The sequence below is a fragment of the Juglans regia genome, chromosome 4 (genome assembly GCF_001411555.2).
Source record: "Juglans regia cultivar Chandler chromosome 4, Walnut 2.0, whole genome shotgun sequence".
Taxonomy (NCBI): Eukaryota; Viridiplantae; Streptophyta; class Magnoliopsida; order Fagales; family Juglandaceae; genus Juglans; species Juglans regia.
Genome location: NC_049904.1, coordinates 34,435,707 through 34,460,840, shown reverse-complemented (window position 1 = coordinate 34,460,840; position 25,134 = coordinate 34,435,707). Strand labels below are relative to the sequence as shown.

The window sequence follows — 25,134 nt, the reverse complement described above, 5'->3', positions numbered from 1 at the left end:
GTGCCAGGGACATCGAAAATCGTACACCTCTTTTGTACCGAACAGTCTATTTTTTTTTTACCTTTTTTTTTAAAACATTTTTTTAAACCCAATTAAAAAAATTTTAAAAATTAAAAAAATACAAAATTATTAAAAAAAAACTTCTTTAATTATTAAATAAAAATAATTAAATACAAACTAGGTGTACCCCTTTTCGATTGCTTTATCATTTATCTTTGAAAAATACTAGAATGTCGTATGAGTTTATCTCTTCATTTTAACTGCTTATCTATTTAAATCTTGTTTTAAAATTTTTACTTAAGGATTAAGAAAATTATTTTTAATATATTTATATTTATTTTTTATTTTTTAAATATATTAAAAAAATAATTTTGTACTAACAGACACTCTCGACGATCAAAATTGAATGGCACGCTAGCAATACTCTTTATCTTTATCTAATCATATAACGGTTTTGTTTTTTAATGTATATTATAACTAACGAATTTATTTTTAAAATAAAGTAAAATAAAAAAGTAACCCATAATTTGTTTATTTTATTCATTATCCACGGAGGAATTGTTGGTCTTGCGCTTGCCGATGTTCATGATAGGTTGAAACTCAAACGTTGATATGGAAATTATTTACAACAATTTTATAAAAGCCTCGGTTACTATGTCGATAATAATTCAAACTGCAAAATTATTAGAACAGTGTACATCATGTCAAAATTATTAGACGGAAAATCTCATATAAACAGCTAATATAATTTTATTTTTATTTTTAGAAAAAGCATAGGAATGTCTATGAAAAACCATTTTTAATTTTCTCTATTATAAAGTTGGATTTTTTTTAAAGCTTCCATTTTCTTACCAGTAAATAGCAAGTGAAAAGTGCCCTGATCACAGAAAACAAATCAGATTCCGGTTTATGGATTCGGAAACGTTAAAGTTAGGGATGCGCACCGTTTTTTTTTTTTTTTTAAATGGGTTTTAGAGAAGAGGACCGGTCTTAGTTTGACCGGATATTTAAATCCCGTTTTTTGGAGACTTCCATAAAGCTGCCTTATAATTAATTAATTAATTAATTACTCGGTTCTTTTGATGCAAAAGGCCCAATAGAGGAACACACCAACTACTCTTTTCCTATCTACTTGAATACTTACTAAAGGAAAAGGAAAATATCCATTTGAATTTGAAGTAACGCTCCTTAACGTTGGCTTTGCTTGTCGACATTTCATATTACTATCATACTTTTGCATTCTAAGATATTATTAACTTATGCTTTGAAATTAAATTAATAGTTTTCAATTTCATTAAATTCTTATTATTTAGATAACTGACAAATAAATGATGTTGCACAATCATAATTTTTTTTTTTTTTTATATTTGATGCCATTTCTAAATAAAATAAAATAAAATGCAGCAGTATTTAATGAAATTTTGGGGTATACAAACAATTGAGAGGGGGTACTTTGGGTATATCCATACCGGTAATTCTGCCTCTTAACCTAATGTGGACTGTGTTGTCCAGTCAAGAAAACAGAAAATACCATACCAGTTTTTCCGGGTCATTTTCCTGCCTTCCTTCCAACCATTAATGGAGGGAACTTTTTACGAAATCTCCCACCAAAGCTAATCAAAAAAGAGCTACAGCAAGCGCCCTTTCTTCCATACAATACGTTTGCCGCCATCTGAATGTACCCTTCCTCGTTCAAACTTCTCCTCCATCTTCCTCGATTCCTCTTCTAGAAGCATATAACAAAACCCGCTTTGCTTGGTTTTCCATTTAAAACATATTTTAATGGAAGAGAAGGAGAGCACGGTTTCTGGATCACTCGGAAACTCAGACACAGACTCAGCCCCGGCCCCGTTGAGCAACGTGGCGCTACCCCAGGTGGTGCTGAACAGGCCCGGGGATATGAGTCTTGCAGTTATAACAACTACCACAACCACAACCTCAACGATGCTAACTTCAACAAGCACGACACCAGGGAGTGCTGAGTTGTTTGGGAAAAAGAAGAGAGGGAGGCCAAGGAAGTACGACGCAGATGGGAACCTGAGGCTGTCGTACATTGTGCCACCACCGCCAGGGTTTACTTTGTCGCCTTCTTCCCCACCCGAGTTTTCTTCCAAAAGGGGACGAGGCAGGCCTTCTGGGTCTGGCAACTGGCAGCTTCTTGCTTCTTTAGGTGAGTTTGGTTGCTGAGAAAACGCCTGAAAGGAAAGAGAGATTAGATTAAGATTTTGTGGTTGGTGTCATAAACTTTGTACCTTTCCTTTGTTGGTCAACGAAAATCAACTTTCTTTGGTTGTACCGTTTAACGGTACTGGGTTTATGGAAACTAGGACAAGTACCATAGAGGCTCATCTTTTGCCCATTTTCATACCATCCCGAGACCAGGTTAAATAAGGATCATTTAAGGATTCGGAAAATTATTTCATTAGTGGGGGCTTTGGATCTTAATTTCAATTTTATATACTAATCCAAAAAAAAAAAAAAATTCAATCTTACATAACCAGCATGGGGGAATTAAATAGATGGGGATTTATTTTTGGAAATGCAAATTTGGGTTATGCTTTGTATGAAATATCTTGAGTGCTTGTGTAATATTAGTACAATTTTACGTGATAAACGTGATTACCTTGTGATGTTAAATGGGCATGCTGCTTTAGGTCGTTTTAGCTCAATTTATCTTACATGTGGTCCTGTGGATGTTCATCTGAGAAGGTGAATTGTTTGCGAACACGGCAGGAGGGGACTTCACACCGCACGTGGTCACTGTTAATACTGGGGAGGTAATGTATTAAAGATAAAATCATGTATTTTGTGGCCACCCCCACACGAAATACCATCTCTGTCTTTCTGATCATTTTTCAATATAGTTCTTTTTTTAACTATCAAAATAATAATCACAATAATAACGATAATAATACTTCAGGATTTTTGCGCCAATCCTGATAGTCTCGTGTTTACCCAATATCGATTCTACTTCATCTTACAGGATGTTGCAGGAAAAATTCTTTCATTTTCTCAGAAGAGTCCTCGAGGAATATGCATTCTCTCCGCCAATGGTGCAGTTTCCAATGTTACTATTCGCCAACCGGGTTCTTCTGGTGGAATCTTGACCTACGAGGCATGTTCTGGGATTTGTGTGTGTGTGTTTTTTTTATCACTATTTGTTGTCATTTTTTCTTGCATTTTCGGTGTCTTTTCGCACCTAAAAGGGTTCGGGCCGTTATCTTTTGTAAGAATAGAGCAGAATTAGATGCATGATTTAAGTATCAGTTTGTGCACCCTCAAGAACGATGTTGGTACCTGGAGTTTTCCCTTTGCTTACATTCACGAGTCCCCTGTTTAATAGAGGGTCTTCCATTGGTGTATAATTTAAACCCGAAGGTATGTTGCTCTCTCGAAAGGATGGTTGGGAGCAGTGAGGTTTTCTTGCTCCTTCCTGTGTGTGAGTTGATAATTGATTAGGTACCTTTCCGATTACTCTATCACCAGCTTTGAACATGCATACATGTTTCTAATTGACAATTTTGATCATACACAATATTCTTCGTGGATAATAGACCTTTTTCTGTACCTGAAAATTACATAGTATATGATTTTTACCTGATGATTTTATACTTCTTATTGCCGTATATACCATCATGAACTTCATTTTTTAACGTCAGTTTAATTCAACTACTTTCTTGCAGGGCCGCTTTGAGATATTGTCTTTATCTGGGTCATTTACAGTCACTGATACCGTTGGTAAAAGAAGTCGAACTGGTGGATTAAGCATCTCATTGGCTGGTCCTGATGGTCGTGTAATAGGTGGTGGCATTGCTGGTTTGCTAGTGGCTGCTGGCCCTATCCAAGTGAGGCATTTCTTTTAATTTCACTTAATTCCTAAAATAGTTCGTAATTATTCAAGTGTTGACTGCGTTTCATGCTATGATTTGATAATTACGGACATTATACGGAGTTACCAACTTGCTTATTAGCTTTGAAATTACTGTATTTGGGAAAGAATCACTTTTTCCAAACACGGTTGCAATAATAGTGGGACTGTCAAAAACTGTTAACGATAACAAATAATGTGAAGAGATCCTAGCCTTGTGCAATATGCAGTATCAATCAATCGCAGTAGCAATGCTCATGGCTGGAAGTATGCTGGATTGGACTGTTTTAATTCTTTTTATGGTTGTGGATAGGATAATGGGACTATATAGATGCTGTTTCTGCTATCAATGAAATATGCAGTTTTCACGGCTCTCATGCAAGTTAATCTGTTTTTACAGAGACAACACAACATTCCACTATTTTATTATTACCATCAGAGTAACTATAATTGTTCTGTTTAATTTGCCAGATTGTTGTTGGAAGCTTCATGCCAAATGGTTATAAGGCGCATAAAAAGAAGTACCATCGTGAACAAACCATGTTGAGCCCAATCACAGGTGCTCCAGACATGTTGGCAAGGTCTATTACATCAACAAAACTTGAAGGGTCCCTTTTCAACCCTGTAGAGCTGAAAGCGCAGAACAACGCGGAAGCAGAAGCAGATAATGGTGTGGGTGTTAAACTGAATGCAAATGCCACACAGAATACTGCTATTCGGAATGGCTCAGAGCCAACCTCAGATCAGAGGCCATCTCCTGACATCAATGTCTCTGCTTTTGATGAATAGATTTTAGGTAGACATGCATTTTCATTACCTCTTCCGTCGTTTATTTCTGAAGTCTGATGCGATTTTTGCCTTCCAGACCTAATTTTTGGTACCGTATTGATTTCATTTCAGGTGTATCTGGGATCACGGAGGCTGAAGTAACAAGAACAGTTGGTTAATTTGATTAGTTACTGTGTTACGAATAGATTTAAAATTCTCAACATTTTTAACTAGGATTAGGAATTATTAACAAATTCAGACCAATTTTTGACATGCTATGTATGGATTTTATTCGTGAGAATATTAGTACACTCTAAATTCATTGACTTATTTTAATCCTGTCCACATTTTCATATACTGTTCTTGATTGGCTGGCTATACATGCAATTGAAAATGTACGTACAGCCTCCGCCAAATCCTGATATTATTGTCGATGGCAGCAAATTTGCCTTAACGTCCTTTCGCCCGAACAAGGGCTCGCACACGTTGAAATGATAAATTTAAAGATGAATTCAGCTCGATAAAAAAATTGAATTGATTTTATAGTGTACCTAAATTTCAAAAATATAGTTATTGACATATTGTAGGCAATCGGAATGTCTGAAATGTATGTCAAATCCCACATGTGAAACAAAATGCTCAAAGAGAACGAAGCGATGAAGTGCTGGAATGAAAAACAAAAATTAAACCAAACCAGAATGTAATTAATAAGACTAGAAGTAATTGTGTTCACTCTCACCACAAAATTATTCTCAAATCTATTAGAATAAAAAATTATGGCTTATCATAAAAAATTAAAAACAAAATTAGAAACTCGAGCTATTGTGAAGCCTAGTACATCCTGAAGAATGTTGTCCGTCACATACAGGGTTTAGCAGAGCCTTGTATGGCTTATCATCTATCAGCAATATGTTCGATACAGAGTATTTAACTCCAAAACTCTCGAGTTTCCTGAAATCTTTTAAAAAGATGGGCTTGTTCCTATTCTCCAAGGTCTTGAACCCAGAATCAGTGCATCTTTCTTGGTCCTAAAAAACTCAAGGGTCAAAAAAAAGTTTGCAGATGTAATCGATCGAGGAGGAAGGAAGCTGAGAAATGCACCAAGCAATTTCATAAATAGTTCTTGTTGAATTAAGAGCGGAATTCATCAAGTACAATATATTTACTTACCCAAGCAAATAAAAGCTTGCTTTTCAACCCTTTCATTATACAATCCAAAGCGCTGTTCAGATACCATCTATTTGCCATGCATTCGGATGAGGTTTTAAACCATTAGAACCTCGAAATAAAGCAAAATATTATCAGAAACTTGTGTATACTCACTCCCTTGCAACACAATGAATGAGTAGGTGGGGCTTATGTATACTCACTCCCTTGCAGAAGACCATATCCCAACTTCAAATCTTTCAAGACAGAATCTCATGAATTCTTCACAATAAGGCCTCCTGTAAACTGGAATCGCCATAACGTAATGAATGATATTCTAAACATAACATATAACACAGACAAGACATCATGACAAAAAAGACAGATAAAGAATTCTACCCAAAAAGCTTCCATAGGAAGCGTCAGGAATGCGGAATCTTGGAATGTTGGACTTCTCACGACGGCAGACTCTATGGCATAACAACCCTCCTAGACCCAGAACAATGACTTTCTTTCTTGGACCAAGGTTCAACTTCTCCAATGAGAGGCCGAAGTCTTCTTCTGCGTCGACGTTTTCATCTTCACTATAATCATAAGCAACGCATTTGTTTTTCAAGTTGGTAATCTTTTCGGCCATCTTCGTCAGTAAACGAAAAGATATATGGATGTTCAGAAGTTGCAAGTTGTTGGCATTTATAGTCGAAGGTTGCCAACTTTTGGGCTTCTGTTATTTATTACAACGCACTGTTTTTCAAGGTTCTCGTATGAAGAAAGCGAACCAATGCAATGGATTGTTCGGTTGGTGATTCTACTTTGGAAAGAAAAATTCTATACCTAAGCCTCGTATACCATACACCATTCTTTTTATGATTTCTTTAATTTAATTTTCTTACTAAATGTGTGGTGTATAGATTATGAATAGAATAATTCAATTATTTTAAGAATAATAAAATTAAAAAAAACTTTAAAAAAATTTTAAAAAAATTTTGGTGTGTGGAATTTGTACTTATAAAGAGTAATGCTCCTTTGGAAATACATCCCAGGCGGCAGATATATCAAAGTCTTGAATTACGTTTCCCAAAAAAAAAAAAAAAAATGTTTGAATTTTATTTTGGTGAAGGTTTCAATTAAAATATTAAAATGGAATATTTATAATATCATTTTGAAATAGTTGTTAATTGTTATATATAAATTTAGAATATTTAAGTCTAATATAAGTTTTCTTAAAAAACGAGTGAATCCATGCATGGAAAAAAAGTGAAATAATTATAAATATTTAACGTATATTTTATATATATACTTTCTCTAGTCATTTAGAAAAGCATATATATATTATGCATCAGTATTGATTTCATCAAAATCATCTTCAAAATTTAATAAAAATTACATATTTTTCATAAATCTAAAATCTTTATAGTCATAAACTCATATTGGATTAGTCAAAATAATAATATAATATTATTTTTTATTATTTTTTCATATTTTACAATTACACTAACTATATATTAATTAATAATAATATTTTTTTATTCACATATTTCAAAACTGAGCACAAAAATAAAATTCTAGCAACACATCAACAGCAATTACATTTGCCCATCAACAACAACAATAATATTTCTTGCTCATTGTTCAAGGACAAAGCAATTACAATAGAGTAGTGCTACTATGCATTCTCAATTTGTGCACTTGGTGTACCCTTAGTGTAAATTGTATTTTTTTTTTTTCAAATATTTTTTAAACATGTTTAAACGTTTTTAAAAAATAAAAAATATCAATACACTAATAGTCAATTCTTTAACCATTAAAAAAAATTAAATGCATAAACAATAAAAATAAAGGAGCAAATTGAAGAGGCATAGTAACGTAATTCATTAAAATAATATTTCTTATATCAACATCAACATTAATTACAGCAACCCATCAACAGCAACAAAACTAAACACAAAAATTACAAAATTGAAACTTGCTCTTTGTTCTTGGACAAAGCAGCAACCCAAAACCTCTCTTGCTATTGTTTTCATAGCATCACAATCCAAAAAGAATATCATCCATTTCAAAAAACAAAATGTGACTATGGACAAACGCGTAATAACGAAGATCACTAGTATTCATAGACCAAATTATACTTCAAAATTTACTCAAAAATTATCCTTTTCTATTTTAACAACTTATTTTTCCAAAATCTCCTACACCACAGTACTTCTTATTTTTTCTTATTCTATTAAAATAATATTTATATATTATTTCTTTATTATTTTTTCTACTATTTACTTTAACGACTCAATTTTGTTGCCTGAAGAATTTTTTTAACTTTTTTTTTTCACATTTTCATACTTATTTAATTATTTATTGTGTCTGTATTTTCGACTTTTCATCTATACCAATATATTTTTTAAACTATTTGCCTCTCTAAACGGTAATGTTTTCAAAATCAATGATTTTGTAACAAAAAATCATCGTTTCCCAAATGGAATTTTTCTTTTTTTTTTTAAATGGATCATCTCAATGGTGACATTTTTGTCAAATTTTAATTATAACAAATTTGATAAGAGAAAAAAAAAATTATGTATAATGTATGCTGTGAAGATGATGAGTATTATTTTTTCTATAACAAATATATATGAACATAGAAAATGTATATGATTGAAGGGAGAGTTTGTTTTATTAGTCAAATAAAAATATTTATAAAAATATTTATTGATGAACCTTCTAAATATTTTTTAAATACAAAATTTGGTTGGATTAATTGATGGTAATGATTGGAATTTAATCCAATACGAAACATCGATCTAATTAAATTGTGTCGGTTACTATATATTCCGACCGAAACAGAAGATAAATAAAAACGTTGAGATATATTATATAGTCCATCATTGCATATTCCCATGATAATGGATCAGGTTACGCGGGTCGTAAACGCTGGGCAGCTAGCATCATATTTTTTAAAAAGATTAATTACTTGCACAATACTTAAACTTTACAGAATACTCACACTACACTACACTTTAATTTTAAATTTATTTACTTTTTTTTTTTTAAATATACAATACTTATATTTTATAATTACAAATATATATATTTTTTTAATCATGTTTCTCTCATTCACAAGTAACTCTAAGAAGGCTTAAATAATGAGTGAAAATGATATAAATTAAATTGAAAGTAAAATAAAATATTATTAAAATATTATCTTTTAATCTTATTATTAATTTAAAATTTTAAAAAATTATAATAATAAAATAAAATAAAATATGATGAATTAAAATTTTTTTTTATCAAACCTCTCTTAAAGTGGCTTCACCAATCACCAGTGCGGGACAGAACCTTCTAGCACCACCTAGCATGCCCATGCACCTCTTCGATAGTTTCCATCACCTTCTAGATATCCAGTTCTATCCTAGCTAACTAGCTGCTACCTCGTATGTATATATATAATACATATCCAGTGTCCTCATGATCCACCCTATCAATCATCATCAACCTTTCGAGTTGTAAACCGTCACCCGTTACTCGACTCTGACCGCCGTTAAGATATATATTATAATCCAAGCCTAACCAAGCATTTATCAGCTGATCAGAGAAATGAAGCCCGTTGACGATAAGAAGGAAACGGTGACGATCAAAGCCAGCCGCAACGAGGAAGGCCGAAAGAGGGTACTGGAGAAGACGGAGGCGAACACCCACAACATAGACACCCTCAAGTACATAGAGAAGAAGCTCATAGACAAGGGCGCGCAGCGCATGGACCGCCACCCTGTAGACGGCATCGGCGGCAGAGCCAAGCCACCGCCCAAGTCTGGCCACGGCGGTAAGTACACATGGGAGGGCCCGAGCGACCTGGTCCAGGCCGAGTTGGAGGAGGTACCGCCGGCAATAGACAAGAAGGACCCCAATTACGTGGATGAGGAGGTGGAGGAGAGGATTTTGAGGGGAGAGGACAGCGACGTAGCGGGCTTGGTTGTGGGCAGCGTGGAGGTGCCGAAGGCTGCTGAGGCAAGAGAGGGGGTTGCTAGGGTTGAGGTTGATCCTCAACTAATGTCTGATGCTGTGGCTTAATTTGCACGTTTAAGCAGTTTCTCTAGCTAGCTTGTTGAACATGATAAATGGGTTGCCAAGGAACGGGATCCTCGATGTTCAAAGTATGTGTTAATCTCGTGTTAAATTCTAATAAGTTTTTCATCTTTCAATCAGGCTTCGGCACCTCCACCCTGCTCGTGTTACACTAATTATCATCGCTCTCTCTCTCTCTCTAATTAGGGTTTCCTGTTTAATTTAAGAGAGTTTATCGGTGTCTGATCGTTTTATCTCATGAGCTCAGTTTCCGGTGCTAATCAGTTCTTTTATTTTTTGGGAAGCTTTGTAAATCCTATCCATTTTATCAAAAATTAAATCAGGATTATTATTAACACGAACTTGCAAATAGAATTTTTCATAAATTTCCCTTGATACAAATGCAGTGCAATTGAATGTTGAAGTGGGGCTTATTCAGGATTGGACTTTTGACTTCAAAAAGAAAAAAAGGATTGGGCTTTTGTTTGCGGCTTTTAATCTGGACAAGCTCGTTGATTTGCAGACGGGCACGGAAAAATATGCACAATCTGGTAACTGACACAGTGACATGGCCAGAAACTAAAAAATGGTAGCCAACGCTATATATTTTTACCTATTTTATTGTAAAAAATAAATTACATAATATATTTAATTAGTTGATCTATACAATGATAGATTCAATTTTAAATTTATAAAATTTTTTTGTGACTTGAATCAATGGGAATGCTTGTAAACTCTTTTTTTTCCAATGAAAGCAAGATATGGAAATTAGTGGTGTTCTAAATTCTGCCTTATTCCATTCTATGAAATCTAATGTCTTGCTGGTTTAAATATCCTAAAGATAAGGCGGTTTTGTGAGTTACATCAATGGTAATGGTGTACAATGCCAATAAATATATACCTATTAACCCAAAATGGTAACACCTTGAAATGCGTAAGCAAAAGTGAAGATGAAAAGGTCGAGCTTTATCAAGAAAATATAAAAGCTAGGTTGAAAATGATCAGCATAGCATCCGTTTTTGGAGTCTTACATGGTCTTGCAGATAATGAGAATGATTAGGCATATAGAAACATTGAATGGATGTGTAAAAGGTGTCAAGAAGTATCCAAAGCGAAGACCTCCAATTATGATCAAAGGATTTGATTCCCCTGATCAGAAGTAGTGGTTATGTTACTGGTATTACCTCATACAACTCCCTAATCCCAGGGCATTCCAATACAAAAACACCTACAATGTCTCAGCTTCAGCTTGTATGAATTCAAAATATGAAGAAGTTGGACATTGGATTGATGCTGACAAGATGACCTATCATAGCTTCATTCTGGGGGCTCTTTGTAGAGGGAAAGTGGACCAGTTGTCAGCAGTAAAGGACTGGTCCCTAAAGTTGATATTTTTAACATACTTTGTTAAGGGGGATTGCAAACAACAGGACTTCAGCGCGGCATATAGTTGGTACAGAGAAAGTGGTGGATGAAGATTTCCTGCTAACAGTCTATATAATGCAGTGGGATCACTGCTGGTCTTCAGCGGGAGGCAAGAGGCCCAAAAACTCTGCTCCGAAATGAGCATTTGATTAAGTGATGATTGCAGAACTAATATCGATCTTTCCTTTGTTGCAGCCAAAATTCAGAGGGACGTTTGTCGTGGGCGCTTAACTAGTTAATGTAGCTTGCATGATTGAACGTTGTTCCAATAATTGTTTTGCCTCGTATTACGCTATTGTTTGAAAACAGAGCACATTATGTGACTCGTGTTCAGAATATACTGACTGCACTATACGCATCTTAAGGTTTGCCAATGGGTTGCAATATCTAGCACGCACAACTCAAATGTGTCGTATCATAAGGTTAAATCCTACTAATTCCGTGCATATAAACCGTAATTAATCAGTGCCATCATTTTCCAGCAATGGCATAAATCACATTCTCAGGTCCTATAAGTTTTATTACCAAAAACAAGTCCAGCCACTGAACCAACAAGGAACAAGTAAGTCCCTAAAATGACGACAACAAAACATCAGAGAGAGAGAGAGAGAATAAGGGGTTGCAAGCTGACCAGATTCAAAGAGCTTTGAGAATATCCTCAGCCCCACTGAACGTAAACGCTCCGCCTTCCTCCAAATTCAAGAGCTTGACGATCCCATCTTCGGCTAAGAGCGCGTACCTTCTGGACCTCACACCCAACCCCACAGGCTTATCGCTCAAATCTAGTTCGCACCCAATAGCCTTGGTGAAATCCCCATTCCCATCGGACAGCAGGAGCACCTCCTCGTTGATCTTGAGGTCCTCTTTCCAGGCCTTCATGACGAATGCATCGTTGACCGAGATACAGGCGATGGTGTCTACGCCTTTGGCCTTGAGCTCTTGGGACTTCTCAACGAAGCCGGGAAGGTGCTTCTGGGAGCAGGTGGGGGTGAAGGCGCCGGGGACGGCGAAGAGGATGGCCTTCTTGTTCTTGGTGAGGTCGGAAATGGTGGTGGTCTGGAGCTCATCGGAGGCGTCAAAGTAGGATAGTGTGGCGTCGGGAAGCTTTTCGCCGACCGCGATAGTGGCGGAGATTGTGGATTTGGTGGTGGTGGTGGTGGAGAACTTGAGGGGTTTAGGGTGGTTATGGAGTTTGAGTGGGAGTGAAGTGAAAGATGGTTTGGAGGCGAGGGTTTTGGCGGTGGGGAAGAGAGAGGTTTTGGTGGAAAGGGCGAGAGTGTTAGGGGAGGAGACGAGGAGTCTTGAGACGGAGAGAGAGGCGGCCATTGCTTTGTATGTGTTTGTGAGTGTGTTTCTGTTGTGATTGCGTTTGAGAGAGAGAGAGAGAGAGGTATTGCTTGTTTGGCAGTTTGGATGGTTTTGGTTTGGGGGCGGAGGGAACAATGAGGGGCTGAGATGTTACCGACTACCGAGATTTGGGGAGTGATATTTCAAGGATATTTCTTTTGTTTTATTCGTGGGGAATGTTAGATGAGATATATTTGGTTGGAAAGGCATAAAAGACACTTTGCCCAACAGATCGTGATTATTTACCACCATCACTTACCAGCCTGCACCCTCATGAATTTCACTATTTAGTGTTAAACTGATAATCAATACAGAGTCAGAGCCCAATATATTTTTAAGGATCCATTAAGAAGGAAAGAAAAGGCCGTGGGCTTTATTGCTTGAAGCCTTGTAGTTTAACAAATTGGACTGTTTGCAGCCCAACCAAAGTTCTACATTAGCCATAATTTATATTGAAAGAATAAATAATATTTTTTTTATTTATAGTGTAGATAAAGGTGCAGACATTGCGTATTTGTATTTGTTAATGCAAAATGGCATCTTTTTTTTTTTTAATGAAGGGTGGATTCATGCAATTGACTTATATTATGGTGACAGCATTTCTTACATGTACATGTTCAAAATACAGAGTTCATAATGCAGTCCCATGCGCAGTGTCCAAACGTCATGCTTCCAATAATGTTTTTTGTTTAAGGTATGTGATGAAACTATGACGACATTTTAGGCTTATTCAACATGTATCAATATTGTTTAAGTATAGAACAATATAAAACGCCACAAAAAAGAAAAATATTCCTAATTTATGACGTACTTAATATTCATATTTTAGATGCTCCAAATATTACTGCAGCAATTAATTAGATGCGTGACGTTTTATAATATAGACATTTTAGCAACTGCAAAATGTTGCTCATGTCATATGACAGTCAACTGTTAAGTTCCCCCAGACAAAAACCAATATATAACGATTAAAGGGTTGCACAAATGGAATATGCTGATTCTTTCTTTGTGGTCCTGTCCTCACATTAATCTTATGGCTTTCAAAATTGCAAATTTCAATTCTTATCATCTATTCTAGCTATGTTAAAATTAGATTATAGAGTGTAAGGAGAGTGGATTAGATCCAAATTCTAATTTAATTACGACGGGATACGTCAGAATTAATCAAGTACTTTATTTTTATATCATAATACTTGAACTAATCAAGTACCTACCTACTTAGGAAATATTTTGACAGTGAGTTAAGATGAGATTAGCTGAAATAAAAGTTAAAAGTTGAATAAAATATTATTATTATTTTAGAATTTGAAAAAATTTAATTATTTTTTATATTTTATGTGAAATTTTAAAAAAATTGTAATAATTAGATGATATGAATTGGATAGACTTTTATATCCAACTCGGACCTTAGACTTGGTAATTTTTAGATGTCATTCAAGTGTCATTCAAAAAAAAGGAAACATTTTCAAAACTTCCAACAAAGTATCAAGAGTCGTGAAAGTCGGTTACATCAGCCCTACCCACGTTTCCAACTCCATTGCTCCAATGCTATCTTGTCGTGGATTACTATGTTTCAACTTCCGTTTATATGTTCGTTCGGGGTGTTGAACTTAAAACCAAAAAATGCAAAATGCTTGTCAACAGTAAATAATATACAGTTTAAATTAGGCATCTGTGTACACATCAAAACCCTTAACAAATAATATATATAAGAAATTTCCCTTCATTGTTTTGACTTCCTTTTTTTCATTTTCTTTTAATAATCGGGTGTGATATTTCAGAGTCCAAATAAGTCAGTATTTTGTTCCGGGGTTTGCTAATCCCCTAAATCTAAGGTATTGTTTATTTTTAAAAAATATTTCAATTCATCTCATATTATATAATTATTATAATTTTTTTAATTCTTAATATAAAATAAAATAAATAATTTAATTTTTTCAAATCATAAAATAAAAATAATATTAAAAATATATTTTAATAATATTTTATTTAATTTTTTAACTCTAATCTAAACGGATATAAAACAAAACAAAGTAGCCCTAAATTTAATCGTACGGCTGCAATTGACCCATTATTCTCTACAAATAAGTCGTGCAAAGCAGCATCGTGGATTCACCTAACTCCCGCAGCTACTAATCACCGCCACTCTACTCTTCTTTCTCTCTCGGCTCACGCTCTCTCTCAGTCACACAGATCCGATCTCAGCTATGGCCACCATCCAGCTCGTCAAGGCCCGACAGATCTTCGACAGTCGTGGAAACCCGACCGTCGAGGTTTCATTCTCCTTGGATCCTCTCTCTCCGATATTCACTTTTGATAGTATTTTTATTAGGCTTTCGACTCATTTCCAATTCTCTGTTAACTTTCTTGCAAACGAAACGTTCCTTTGGTTATTAGAAGATCGAGTGCTTTTCTTTTACTAATTAATTGATCCATGCTTCGCATCCATTTATGTGACTTATTTTTGGATTTTCCAAGCTCCTTTCGTGATTTTTGAGGTATACGTGAGGTTCGAATGCATTTTTAAAATTTGTGCTTATCACTGTAGGTTGACGTGACATGTTCACATGGCATTTTTGCTAGAGCCGCTGTTCCAAGTGGTGCATCCACCGGTATGTTTCTTTGTTTTCCTACCGACACTGTTGATTGATCTCGGATGTTGCTGAGATTGAGAGATGTTTGGAAAGTAGTTTAGGATCTTACGGGTTGTGTTATTGTTTTAAATTTCCCGACAACTTTTTGGTGGAAAAATCATGATTTTCCCGTTAATTGCATCTTTTTGATTCCCTTCTTAGGAGTTTACGAGGCCCTTGAACTAAGAGATGGAGGGTCAGACTACCTTGGAAAAGGGGTGTTGAAGGTGAGTTATGATTTACCGCTTGGTGGGTTGATGCTGAGTTATATATATATATATATGTATATATATTAAAAATATATATACTTTTTATGAGTAAATATATACTCATCAAATATATATATCTATATTTTCTCATATACTGATCCTCTATATGTGTAGGCTGTTGAGAATGTTAACAAGATCATCGGCCCTGCCTTGATTGGAAAGGTTGGTTGAATCTCGTTCTTTCCCTGAATTTCACCCCTCTTGTTTGTTTTGTCAATATGGTTGACTGCATATTAACAGCCGTATTCAATTAATGCTTTGCTTTAAACAGGACCCAACTGAGCAGGCTGCTATCGATAACTTCATGGTTCAACAACTTGATGGAACTACTAATGAGTGGGGTTGGTGCAAACAGAAGGTACAATACCAGATTGCTTTTGTAATTACTTCATAGTATGAATCATATGAATCTGATGCCGCGTGTGGTGTTTTAGCTTGGAGCAAATGCCATACTTGCTGTGTCTCTTGCAGTCTGCAAAGCTGGGGCTATTGCTAAGAACATTCCTCTTTACAAGGTATATCTAAGTCCACTGTTTAACTATGTACTGCTCTTGCATGCTTCTTTAACCACTTGTTATAGGTATATTAAGGTTTAGTATTTTCTACACCCCCATAATCTCCAAATTTAGCTCTTAAGTAATGTTCAGTGACATATAGGCCGTTAATCACTAGAGAACCTTCTATGATTTTTTTTTGGGCTTAGCTTGAAGCTGGATTTGATAATTGTATTACTGCCTTTTCTGGATGCAGCATATCGCAAACCTTGCTGGCAACAAGAAGTTGGTGTTGCCTGTTCCTGCTTTCAATGTGATTAATGGTGGATCACATGCAGGAAACAAGCTTGCAATGCAGGCATGTTTCTTGAAATAGTTTCCTGTTATATTGTGACAGTGTTCATTGATTATGAGTTTCTGATCAACTTGCGTCTACAGGAGTTCATGATTCTTCCTGTAGGTGCTTCTTCTTTCAAGGAGGCAATGAAGATGGGTGTGGAAGTATATCACAATTTAAAGGTTGGTTTTAGTTTTTTTGTTTTTTTTTTTTGGGGGGGGGGGGGGGGTAATCACTCAGGAATCATGTAATGAGTCTCTTGTTATTCCAATTATTTTTTGTAATAAAAAGTGCTCTATCTGAATCACCTAAGTGAACTGATCCATATGGTCTTCTCGTTTTCATAATATTTAGGTTTTAATTGAACCCGTTCCTTATACATGGAATGATGACCTTACATGACCACAAGGATTTTAGCTGTCGCATACATAATATCTGTCTTGTTAGTGCTCATACGTAATTTCAAAATTCACTTCTACTCTCTCATACTGACTCTTGTGTCTTTTGCTTTTCAGGCTGTAATTAAGAAGAAATATGGTCAGGATGCGACAAATGTTGGTGATGAAGGTGGCTTCGCTCCTAATATTCAGGTGAACTTCATTGTTTGATAGACAGTCTGGGCATTTAATTATGTTGCTTGTTTAGTTTTCATGGTACTAGCTTCTTCACTTCCTTTTTTCTGCAAATCCAGGAAAACAAGGAGGGTCTTGAATTGCTCAAAGTAGCCATTGCTAAAGCTGGTTACACAAGCCAAGTTAGTTTTTCTTTCTTTTCCTTTATAGTTGTTTTGAGGCTTCAATATATCAATATATTAGAGCTTACTGACAATTTCCTTTATTATATCAGGTTGTCATTGGTATGGATGTTGCTGCATCAGAATTTTATGGACAAGATAAAACATATGACCTGAACTTCAAGGAAGAGGTGAGTGGTTGTTATTCTCTATAGGTGATTGCAATATTTGAAATTTGGACTAAATCTGGTTATTAGTACATTTGAATCAGAATCAGAGCCAGACTCATTAGAGACTTCAAATATTTGAGCTAATGAGGCTTGAGAACTGAATCTGTTAATAATATTTGGAGCTTTCTAGTTCGTGGACTTGTTTTAGCATAAATTCCTACATACGCTAGTTTACTTTTATATTTAGCTCATTACTAAATCCTGGATTTTTCAACACATACTCCATGTTACCCGACTCTATTTGCTTGACTGACTTGGTAGGAAAGGGCCATCAGGTTAAACCCCTATATACAAATTGGTCAATCATGGTTGGGTCTTACCTTTATCCGCTTTGATCAAATTGCCTTTGTGGTTAAAAATCTATATACTAATTCTTATGTTTACCTGCACAGAACAATGATGGTTCACAAAAGATCTCAGGTGATGCTCTAATAAATCTGTACAAGTCATTTGTGTCTGAGTACCCTATTGTATCAATTGAAGATCCGTTTGACCAAGATGACTGGGAACACTACTCAAAGTTTACTGCTGCAATTGGAGAGAAAGTACAAATTGTTGGTGATGATCTTTTGGTCACCAATCCCAAGGTTAGTATGGTTTCCTAAAACCATTTTTTTCTTCTTTTAAACTTATTTTGTAGTGGTATATGTGAACAAACTGCAAGGGCCTTTTGGTCACCAATCCCAAGGTTAGTAATTATGTTATAATATTACTAACTGGTGTAACTCTGAAATGTAAAACGCCATTAATGCATGCAGAGGGTTGAGAAGGCAATCAAAGAAAAATCTTGCAATGCCCTTCTTCTCAAGGTGCCTTTTGAATCTCTCTCTCTCTCTCTCTCTCTCCCCAATGGGATCATTGGGGCTTTTTTTATGACCATTCACATATCTATGGATCACTCCCTAATGTGGTTTGGGAACAGGTCAATCAAATTGGATCCGTAACTGAGAGTATTGAAGCCGTAAAAATGTCCAAGCAAGCTGGTTGGGGAGTGATGGCTAGCCACCGCAGGTATGAAGTCGACCATGAATGCTGCAGAAGATAGTGTTATCTAATTGTCATCACTGTATCCATTGAAGTGACAGTTACTAATATAGTTTACTCTATCCGATTGCAGTGGTGAGACTGAGGATACATTCATTGCTGATCTCTCTGTGGGTCTGGCCACGGTAATTATGTGCTCTGAGTTCTTATTCTGAGTACCTTGTATTGTTAAGAGTCTTGATTTGGCTCAATATAAGGATTTTCTCATGATATATATATGTTTTTTTACCAGGGTCAAATTAAGACAGGAGCCCCATGCAGGTCAGAGCGTCTTGCAAAATATAACCAGGTTAGCATTCTGAGTTTGCACTACCAGTAATTTTTGCTTCTGATGTCACAATATTATACCATGTTTATATAATTTTCTGCAGAACTTAAACAAAATGTATTGGGATTTCTATTTTATTGTGTTGTGTTTTGTAGCTCTTGCGTATTGAAGAGGAGCTTGGTTCGGAAGCAGTCTATGCTGGAGCAAACTTCCGGAAGCCTGTTGAACCCTATTAGAATTTTCAGGGTGTTGGACGAGAGATTGGTGTTTACAACTTTACATGGGACTTGAGAGCAAATGAGGGTTCCAAATGCAGCGAATAAGTTTATACATGGAGTGGCTTTTTAGTCATGTGAAACTTGAGACCTTTTTCTTAATAATTTTCACGGCTGTTTTGTTACGAGAGCCTAAAACAAATGCTGTACTGAGAAATCTACTTAATTTGAAGCATGTTTAATCATTAACTAGATTTGAGTTTGCTTTCTTTGTTGGCCTCTGTTAACTTTTTGGAAGTGTTTTGATCAAAGTTTCGAATTCCGTTCCCATGACCATTCTGATTGAGATATGGAAATGAAATATTTCGATATCAATTTAATTCAATGTACGGTTTGGATAAATTATATACCTATATGTAAGAACGTTATATTTTAAAATAACATCGATACAAATCTTAGCATGCTTCCCCAACGGAATCATATGGGAATATAGCCCACTTAGTACGACTTATTCCTGGGGCAGTAGTGTCAATCATTCACAGTTAAGTCTCAATCAAAGGGATCTTAATTTTTACTAAGTTGAAGTCTAATTACAATAGATAAATAAATGACTTGCATTAAAAATTATTCTAATTTGATTAGTATGATCCAGAAAATTACTATGCATTGTTATTTTTACGAGAAAAAGAAAATTCAACAGCTGGGAAGCAATGAAATTAATATATTAAGAGTACTGGATGACCAAGTTTACAAATTTTTTTTCACAGGAAAAGCAAAAAAAAAGAAAAAGAAAAAGTGTTTAAACAAAGAAAATAAGAGAAGGGAACAGTTGTCGAGAAGTGGATGGCTGGGGCAGCATGTGTGCAGCGCAGTACAGAGTAATTCCCGAGACCAATGCAAACTTTGCATTTAAAAGGTTTAAAATTTGGCTAATTCTATATACAATCGTGGAGTCCGTCGCGTAATTGTTTTGAAAAAGGGTGGGGTCTACTATTAAAAAATTAATTTTTTTCATATGGATCCTATGTTTTATTTACTTTTTTCAAAGCGATTACACGGCGGTTGCACAATTCACGGTTGTAAATATATTTTCTCTTAAAATTTTAAATCCCGTCCGATAAGGAATGAATGAAATATCCAACGGTCAAGAACTATGGAAGTCGAAGTGTGGCTGGTTAATGAATATAATTTCAATTGAAATGCTTGTTTCGGCCGAAATACTGGAATCTAGCCATAATGGACAGAAACTTCTGGAATTTGATCCGGAACGGAACAATCCATTACACTGTATCGGTTACTGTTCTGGCACGAAAAATTCCGACCATTCCGATCGGAACGCAATGAAATTAAAAATTTTGATTTTTATATCCTTTTAGCTTCCACTTACTTGGCAGCTACTCTTTGAAACATGAAATCAAACATGCTTATGATATGCTATGGAAATTAGCTCACCTGGTGATGCATCTGTAATGTGCATATTCCGTTGGCCTCAGAAAAAGCTTCGGTTATCTAAATTCTAAAGACAATCACGTTGTGAAATTTATCATATTGATTGCATTTCATTGGACAATGATTTCTATGGTCTGATTTCAATAACACTTAAAACGACACTATTGATTATACATGACAATTAACGGATTTATTGAGTTGAATTATACCTTATCTCAAGTAGACTCGACTTCGGACAATGTTACCTGTCCATCTTTATCATTACTACCAATATTTCTACCCTCGTATCAGCTAACTTATTGATGAGCCATTGTTACCTCCCAACACTTGAAGTGAAGTGCAATAATGTTTGTTGCTTTGATCCATGTAGAGGTCGGGTTAGAGTACAAAGTTACACCATTTGACTAGACAAATTAAGCTTAAGCCATTGCAAGGGGGAAGAGGAAAGTTAGCTCAAGCTATCACGATCTGTTCTGTTGTTTTACATGAGAAGTGTTCAATGCAAAAAGAAAATGTCATTCATTCAAGTAAACCATGTACAATACCCAAAAAAAAAAAAAAAAAGGATAAGAACGCATGCTGGCACTCTAGTCGGATGAGAAGTAGGAGGAGAAAAAAAGAAGTAAAATTAGTGAATTGCAGGCTGTGGGGTTCGAACCCACGCGCACTTATGTGCAGCAGATCTTAAGTCTGCCCCCTTAACCTCTCGGGCAAACCTGCGGCTATGCAAGCTTTTTTCTCACTATATAATTAAAATTTAACTTAATAAGTACAGTGTTATTTTCTGAAAGGCTTGAGCGTTGGTTAAAATATATAAAACCCTAGATCGATCGATGGATCGACTAGAATTGACTCGTTGAGGGAAACGGGGATAGATAGAGAGAGACGAAAGCTGAATCGAAGAGTTCTTTTCGTTTTGGTATTTCCTTGTTTCAAGTCGGAAGAAAATCAATCAGAGCAGGGAGGATGGCGGAACACTTGGCTTCGATATTCGGGACTGAGAAGGACAGGGTGAATTGCCCCTTCTACTTCAAGATCGGGGCTTGCAGGCACGGCGACCGGTGCTCCAGGCTCCACACCAAGCCAACCATCAGCCCCACCCTCTGCCTCTCCAACATGTACCAGCGCCCCGACATGCTCACCAACCCTGCCCCACAGGCTCAGCCCAACCCCAACCTCGATCCTGCTCACATCCAAGAACACTTCGATGATTTCTACCAGGACCTGTTTGACGAGCTCTCCAAGTACGGCCACATCGAGAGCTTGAACATCTGCGACAATTTGGCCGATCACATGGTCTCTCTCTCTCCCCCCCCCCCCTCTGTATCTGTCTGTCTTTCGGAAAATAAAATAAATTAGTTTTAATTAAAAAACATGTGTTTGTGAGCAGGTGGGCAATGTCTACGTTCAGTTTAGAGAGGAAGAAGACGCCGCCAACGCACTTCGGAATTTGACCGGAAGGTTTTACTCAGGTTTTTATTTATGCCCTAGGGTTTTCCTTTTCCTTTTCTGTTTGGTGTACGCAGACACGTGCATATGATAAGCCTGATTACTCAAGTAGCGTGGAAGATGGATGATGTATTAACTAATTGATGCTCAAATTACCTCACCTCGTTCATGACTCATGACTGCTGGTCTGGTTTTGGAAATTCTTTTCGTCCTTCAAAATCTTCTTTTTGAACATTGTTATTTGTTCCTGTGGACGATCATTAATTAGAAATCTAATTATTAAAACACTCCTTGTGTCTACTTTTTGTCAGTTTTTTTTATTTTTTATAAGTACTTACTTTTGATATCTGAAATTCCTCAACTATGTGGGAGGAATTCCATGCTAAGAAGTCTGGCTTCAACTGGAAGTTATAGTTTGGCTCTAAAAGGATTGATCGCGAGAACACACCACAATGGAATCAAAGGGTTGAAAAGAAAACAAAAGAAAAAGGGAGCTGGAAATGCATACTTCTGATATATAGATACGAGTAATCGCTTACAAAAATTAAGTGGCTTAATTTTCTTGATTGGCCGTGGCTATTGATGGCCTACAGAATGTCGGTGGTGGATCTAGGCCAATTCCAAGTCCTCAAATTACGTGAGCTACAGAAGTTTTTTCCTGCCCTTAAAATCTTTCAGTTATGTAATCTATAGAATGTCTTTTCATCCCTCGTTCTGGTTCATTTCCTGGAAGATTGAGTTGTCTTATGGGATCTTCACCACTGTTCTTTAACTATTTCCTGCTCTTTACTTGGTTTTTACTGTGTCATCATAATACTAGTACTGTTATAAGTAGAAATATTATGTTATTTTAATTTCATAAAAGTAGCATTTTGACAGTTTTGTTACTATCCAATGTACTAGGGCGCCCCATTATTGTGGACTTCTCTCCGGTCACAGATTTTCGTGAAGCTACATGTAGACAGTATGAGGAAAATGTTTGCAATCGGGGGGGCTACTGCAACTTCATGCATCTGAAGAAAATTAGCAAGTGAGTTTTTTGTTGTTATAAAAATAAGTTTGTTGACCTCTACACCTTCAAATTATTTCTTGTTGATTTGGTTGCTTATGTTTTTTATTTAAATGTAAATTTTAGGGATTTGAGGAGGAAATTGTTTGGGAGAAACAGACGACGGCGTAGCCGCAGTCGAAGCAGGAGTCGCAGTCCTGCTAGGTACCGTGGTTATGAGGAACATCCTCGTGGCGGTCGTGGTTTTGGTAGAGGTGGCGGTCGTGGTTATGGTAGAAGAGACGAGGACAGAGATTTCCGCTACCATGATAGGGGCAGGAGGCCTAGAAGCCGCAGTCCTGGACGTAGAGGGGAACGGAGTAGAAGCCCTGGGGGAAGGAGGAATAGGAGTCCAGTCAGGGAAAGTAGTGCTGAAAGAAGAGCTAAGATTGAGCAGTGGAATAGGGAAAGGGAACAGGTGGACTCTGGTCCGAAGAACAATGAGGGCAGAATTGACGATGACAGGAATGGCTTTGCACAGAACAGTGATGAGTATAATGACCCTGAGCAGCAGCAGCGTGGCCAATACGATTATTAGCCAAATTGGGTGTTTCTGGTTTGTCCCAGTTCTCTTTTTAAAGATTGATCAGAATTTTTGTTTCTTGGACAGAGAATATTGTTCTCTCTTTTACAGCCTATTTAGAAAATGTAGCTTACTACCCATTTCCACTGTGCAGGCGGAGTACAGGTTCTCTGTCATGTGTTATTGAAAGTAGAATTCTGTTTCTTTTAAAGTTTTTCTCCCCCTTCTATACAAAAAATCAAAAAGAATCAAATAGGTGATAAAATATAGAATTACGATTTTGGTGCTGCAATGCATTTGTTATGCTTTAAATTTCACTTCCAATCTTAATCAGGTAATTGCATTCAGTTTCTTTCTAATAATATTTTTTTTTTTCGTTCTTCAGTTGAATGCTACTTTTATGCATGTTTTATGTGATTACAAAGTGATTTCCCCTCTGGCTTCCGAATCTTTTTACCTCTTGAATTCATTAGCTTCCCACCAGTGCTTTGTTTTTTTTTTTTTTTTAATGCTAAGGGGAATACACATGTTGCTAGGTAAGTTCTCTTCAAGATTAGAAGGCCTCTATAAAAAAACGATATAGTTCCTGGAGCAAAATGAAAAGCACTTTTCAAAGAATTATTGTTACTTTTTCCTGATGTTAAGCCATTACATGCGGGTAAATTTTATAAGGATTCTTTTTTTTTTTTTTCTTTTTTGAAGTGTGAAACTCTTCAAACAGACATATCTGAGGTTTTGAATTTTTGTCCACCCAAATGTACTCCTATGAAAATTTGCAATCTTACCACTTTACGAGTTTTGCAGGTTCAGGTGTTCCTGCTTCCCAGGACCGTGCCTCAGTTTTCTCAGGCTTACCATGATATTTGTATACAGGTTGGCTGTTGTCTCGGGAGGATGTGTGCAGGACGTAACGTATGTGATGTGGAAGCATTGCTGACTCTCTTGGAGCTTCATACGAGAGAAGGCATGTTTTGTCAAGATTTCTATCTTTTGGAGAACAGACTTTTTAAGTTATGTAGGACTTGGAAACAGCAATGGTTTAAATTTAATGTGAGGTCATTTGGCATAATGATTTAGTTTTCTGACTATATATCGTTTATCTCTTCCAGTGTTATTCTGTTGTTGACAAGAACTAAGAAGTATTGTTTTGTCAGTGAGATTTTCTTTGTTAAATTATCTCGACGTCCGGTATTATTAATTATATATTGCTTTAGAGGATAATGTATGGCTGGGGCTACCAAAGTTCCCAAACAGAGCCGACCGTTTGGTAGATGGTTTGAAATCTGAAAGATGGAATTGAAGACAGAAAGCTCCTCTGGGATTAATACATCTACTTATCTTTTTTACAACTTTTTTAAAGACTAGCCGCCGGTGAATTCGGAAATTATGAACGGAAATACAGCCTTCCCCGCTCGTAAGTTCTAAAGATGAGGAATCAAATATCAATCACCCTATTCTACTGCATTCACTTTTAACTTGCCGGTGTGCAGAGTATATTTAATAAAATGTTTATATTATATAATTTAATTTGTAAGATAAATTTTAAAATTTAAATTTTTGATGTTTAATAGTGTGCTGATCTACATATTATCAATAGAATAACTCTTTTTGCTAATTTGGAATTTCTGCTCTTATTTAGTTATGGCATTCACCATATCATAGAGTTAGGTATCGTTTGTTTTCACAGATAAGATAAATATACAAATGAGATAAATAGAGTTGATATTAAAGTTAAAAGTTGAATAGAATAACTCTTTTTGCTAATTTGGAATTTCTGCTCTTATTTAGTTACGGCATTCACCATATCATAGAGTTAGGTCTCGTTTGTTTTCACA

The 25,134-nt window shown here is 35.9% G+C and overlaps 6 protein-coding genes and 1 non-coding gene across 8 annotated transcripts; 4 read left to right on the top strand and 3 right to left on the bottom strand.

The window, feature by feature from the left end:
- The first annotated feature begins 1,530 nt into the window (after positions 1-1,530).
- On the top strand, positions 1,531-4,966 carry LOC109005165 (AT-hook motif nuclear-localized protein 1-like). 2 transcript variants are annotated; one of them, XM_018983967.2, is made up of 6 exons: positions 1,531-2,170; positions 2,734-2,777; positions 2,984-3,115; positions 3,684-3,845; positions 4,340-4,664; positions 4,769-4,966. In XM_018983967.2, the coding sequence occupies exons 1-5, from the start codon at positions 1,783-1,785 to the stop codon at positions 4,655-4,657; spliced, it is 1,044 nt and encodes a 347-aa protein (XP_018839512.1). In that variant the 5' UTR covers positions 1,531-1,782; the 3' UTR covers positions 4,658-4,664; positions 4,769-4,966. The 2 variants fall into 2 exon arrangements, with proteins under 2 accessions (XP_018839512.1, XP_018839511.1); XM_018983966.2 differs by having other exon boundaries at positions 2,710-2,777.
- A 461-nt stretch (positions 4,967-5,427) lies between these two features.
- On the bottom strand, positions 5,428-6,462 carry LOC109005142. Its single transcript, XM_018983944.2, has 4 exons — positions 6,182-6,462; positions 6,007-6,088; positions 5,807-5,873; positions 5,428-5,664 (listed from the first exon to the last, which is right to left on the bottom strand). The coding sequence occupies exons 1-4, from the start codon at positions 6,417-6,419 to the stop codon at positions 5,443-5,445; spliced, it is 609 nt and encodes a 202-aa protein (XP_018839489.1). The 5' UTR covers positions 6,420-6,462; the 3' UTR covers positions 5,428-5,442.
- A 2,759-nt stretch (positions 6,463-9,221) lies between these two features.
- Positions 9,222-10,094, top strand: LOC109005162. The gene has a single exon (XM_018983964.2). The coding sequence runs from the start codon at positions 9,368-9,370 to the stop codon at positions 9,839-9,841; it is 474 nt and encodes a 157-aa protein (XP_018839509.2). The 5' UTR covers positions 9,222-9,367; the 3' UTR covers positions 9,842-10,094.
- Positions 10,095-11,648: 1,554 nt separating this feature from the next.
- Positions 11,649-12,761, bottom strand: LOC109005161 (peroxiredoxin-2E, chloroplastic-like). Its single transcript, XM_018983962.2, has one exon. It carries the CDS (start codon positions 12,584-12,586, stop codon positions 11,897-11,899), a length of 690 nt encoding a protein of 229 aa, XP_018839507.1. The 5' UTR covers positions 12,587-12,761; the 3' UTR covers positions 11,649-11,896.
- A 1,921-nt stretch (positions 12,762-14,682) lies between these two features.
- LOC109005160 (enolase 1) lies at positions 14,683-19,099 on the top strand. The gene is made up of 17 exons (XM_018983961.2): positions 14,683-14,880; positions 15,156-15,219; positions 15,403-15,467; positions 15,624-15,671; positions 15,781-15,867; positions 15,944-16,024; positions 16,260-16,361; positions 16,442-16,522; positions 16,856-16,930; positions 17,032-17,094; positions 17,187-17,264; positions 17,696-17,890; positions 18,062-18,112; positions 18,226-18,314; positions 18,421-18,472; positions 18,580-18,636; positions 18,771-19,099. Exons 1-17 carry the CDS (start codon positions 14,815-14,817, stop codon positions 18,849-18,851), a joined length of 1,335 nt encoding a protein of 444 aa, XP_018839506.1. The 5' UTR covers positions 14,683-14,814; the 3' UTR covers positions 18,852-19,099.
- A 1,817-nt stretch (positions 19,100-20,916) lies between these two features.
- TRNAL-UAA lies at positions 20,917-20,999 on the bottom strand. Its single transcript has one exon. It is a non-coding gene; the product is annotated as a tRNA-Leu (tRNA).
- A 56-nt stretch (positions 21,000-21,055) lies between these two features.
- On the top strand, positions 21,056-24,481 carry LOC109005159 (splicing factor U2af small subunit B-like). Its single transcript, XM_018983960.2, has 5 exons — positions 21,056-21,575; positions 21,670-21,751; positions 22,632-22,758; positions 22,864-23,332; positions 24,173-24,481. The coding sequence occupies exons 1-4, from the start codon at positions 21,246-21,248 to the stop codon at positions 23,312-23,314; spliced, it is 990 nt and encodes a 329-aa protein (XP_018839505.1). The 5' UTR covers positions 21,056-21,245; the 3' UTR covers positions 23,315-23,332; positions 24,173-24,481.
- Positions 24,482-25,134: the final 653 nt, after the last annotated feature.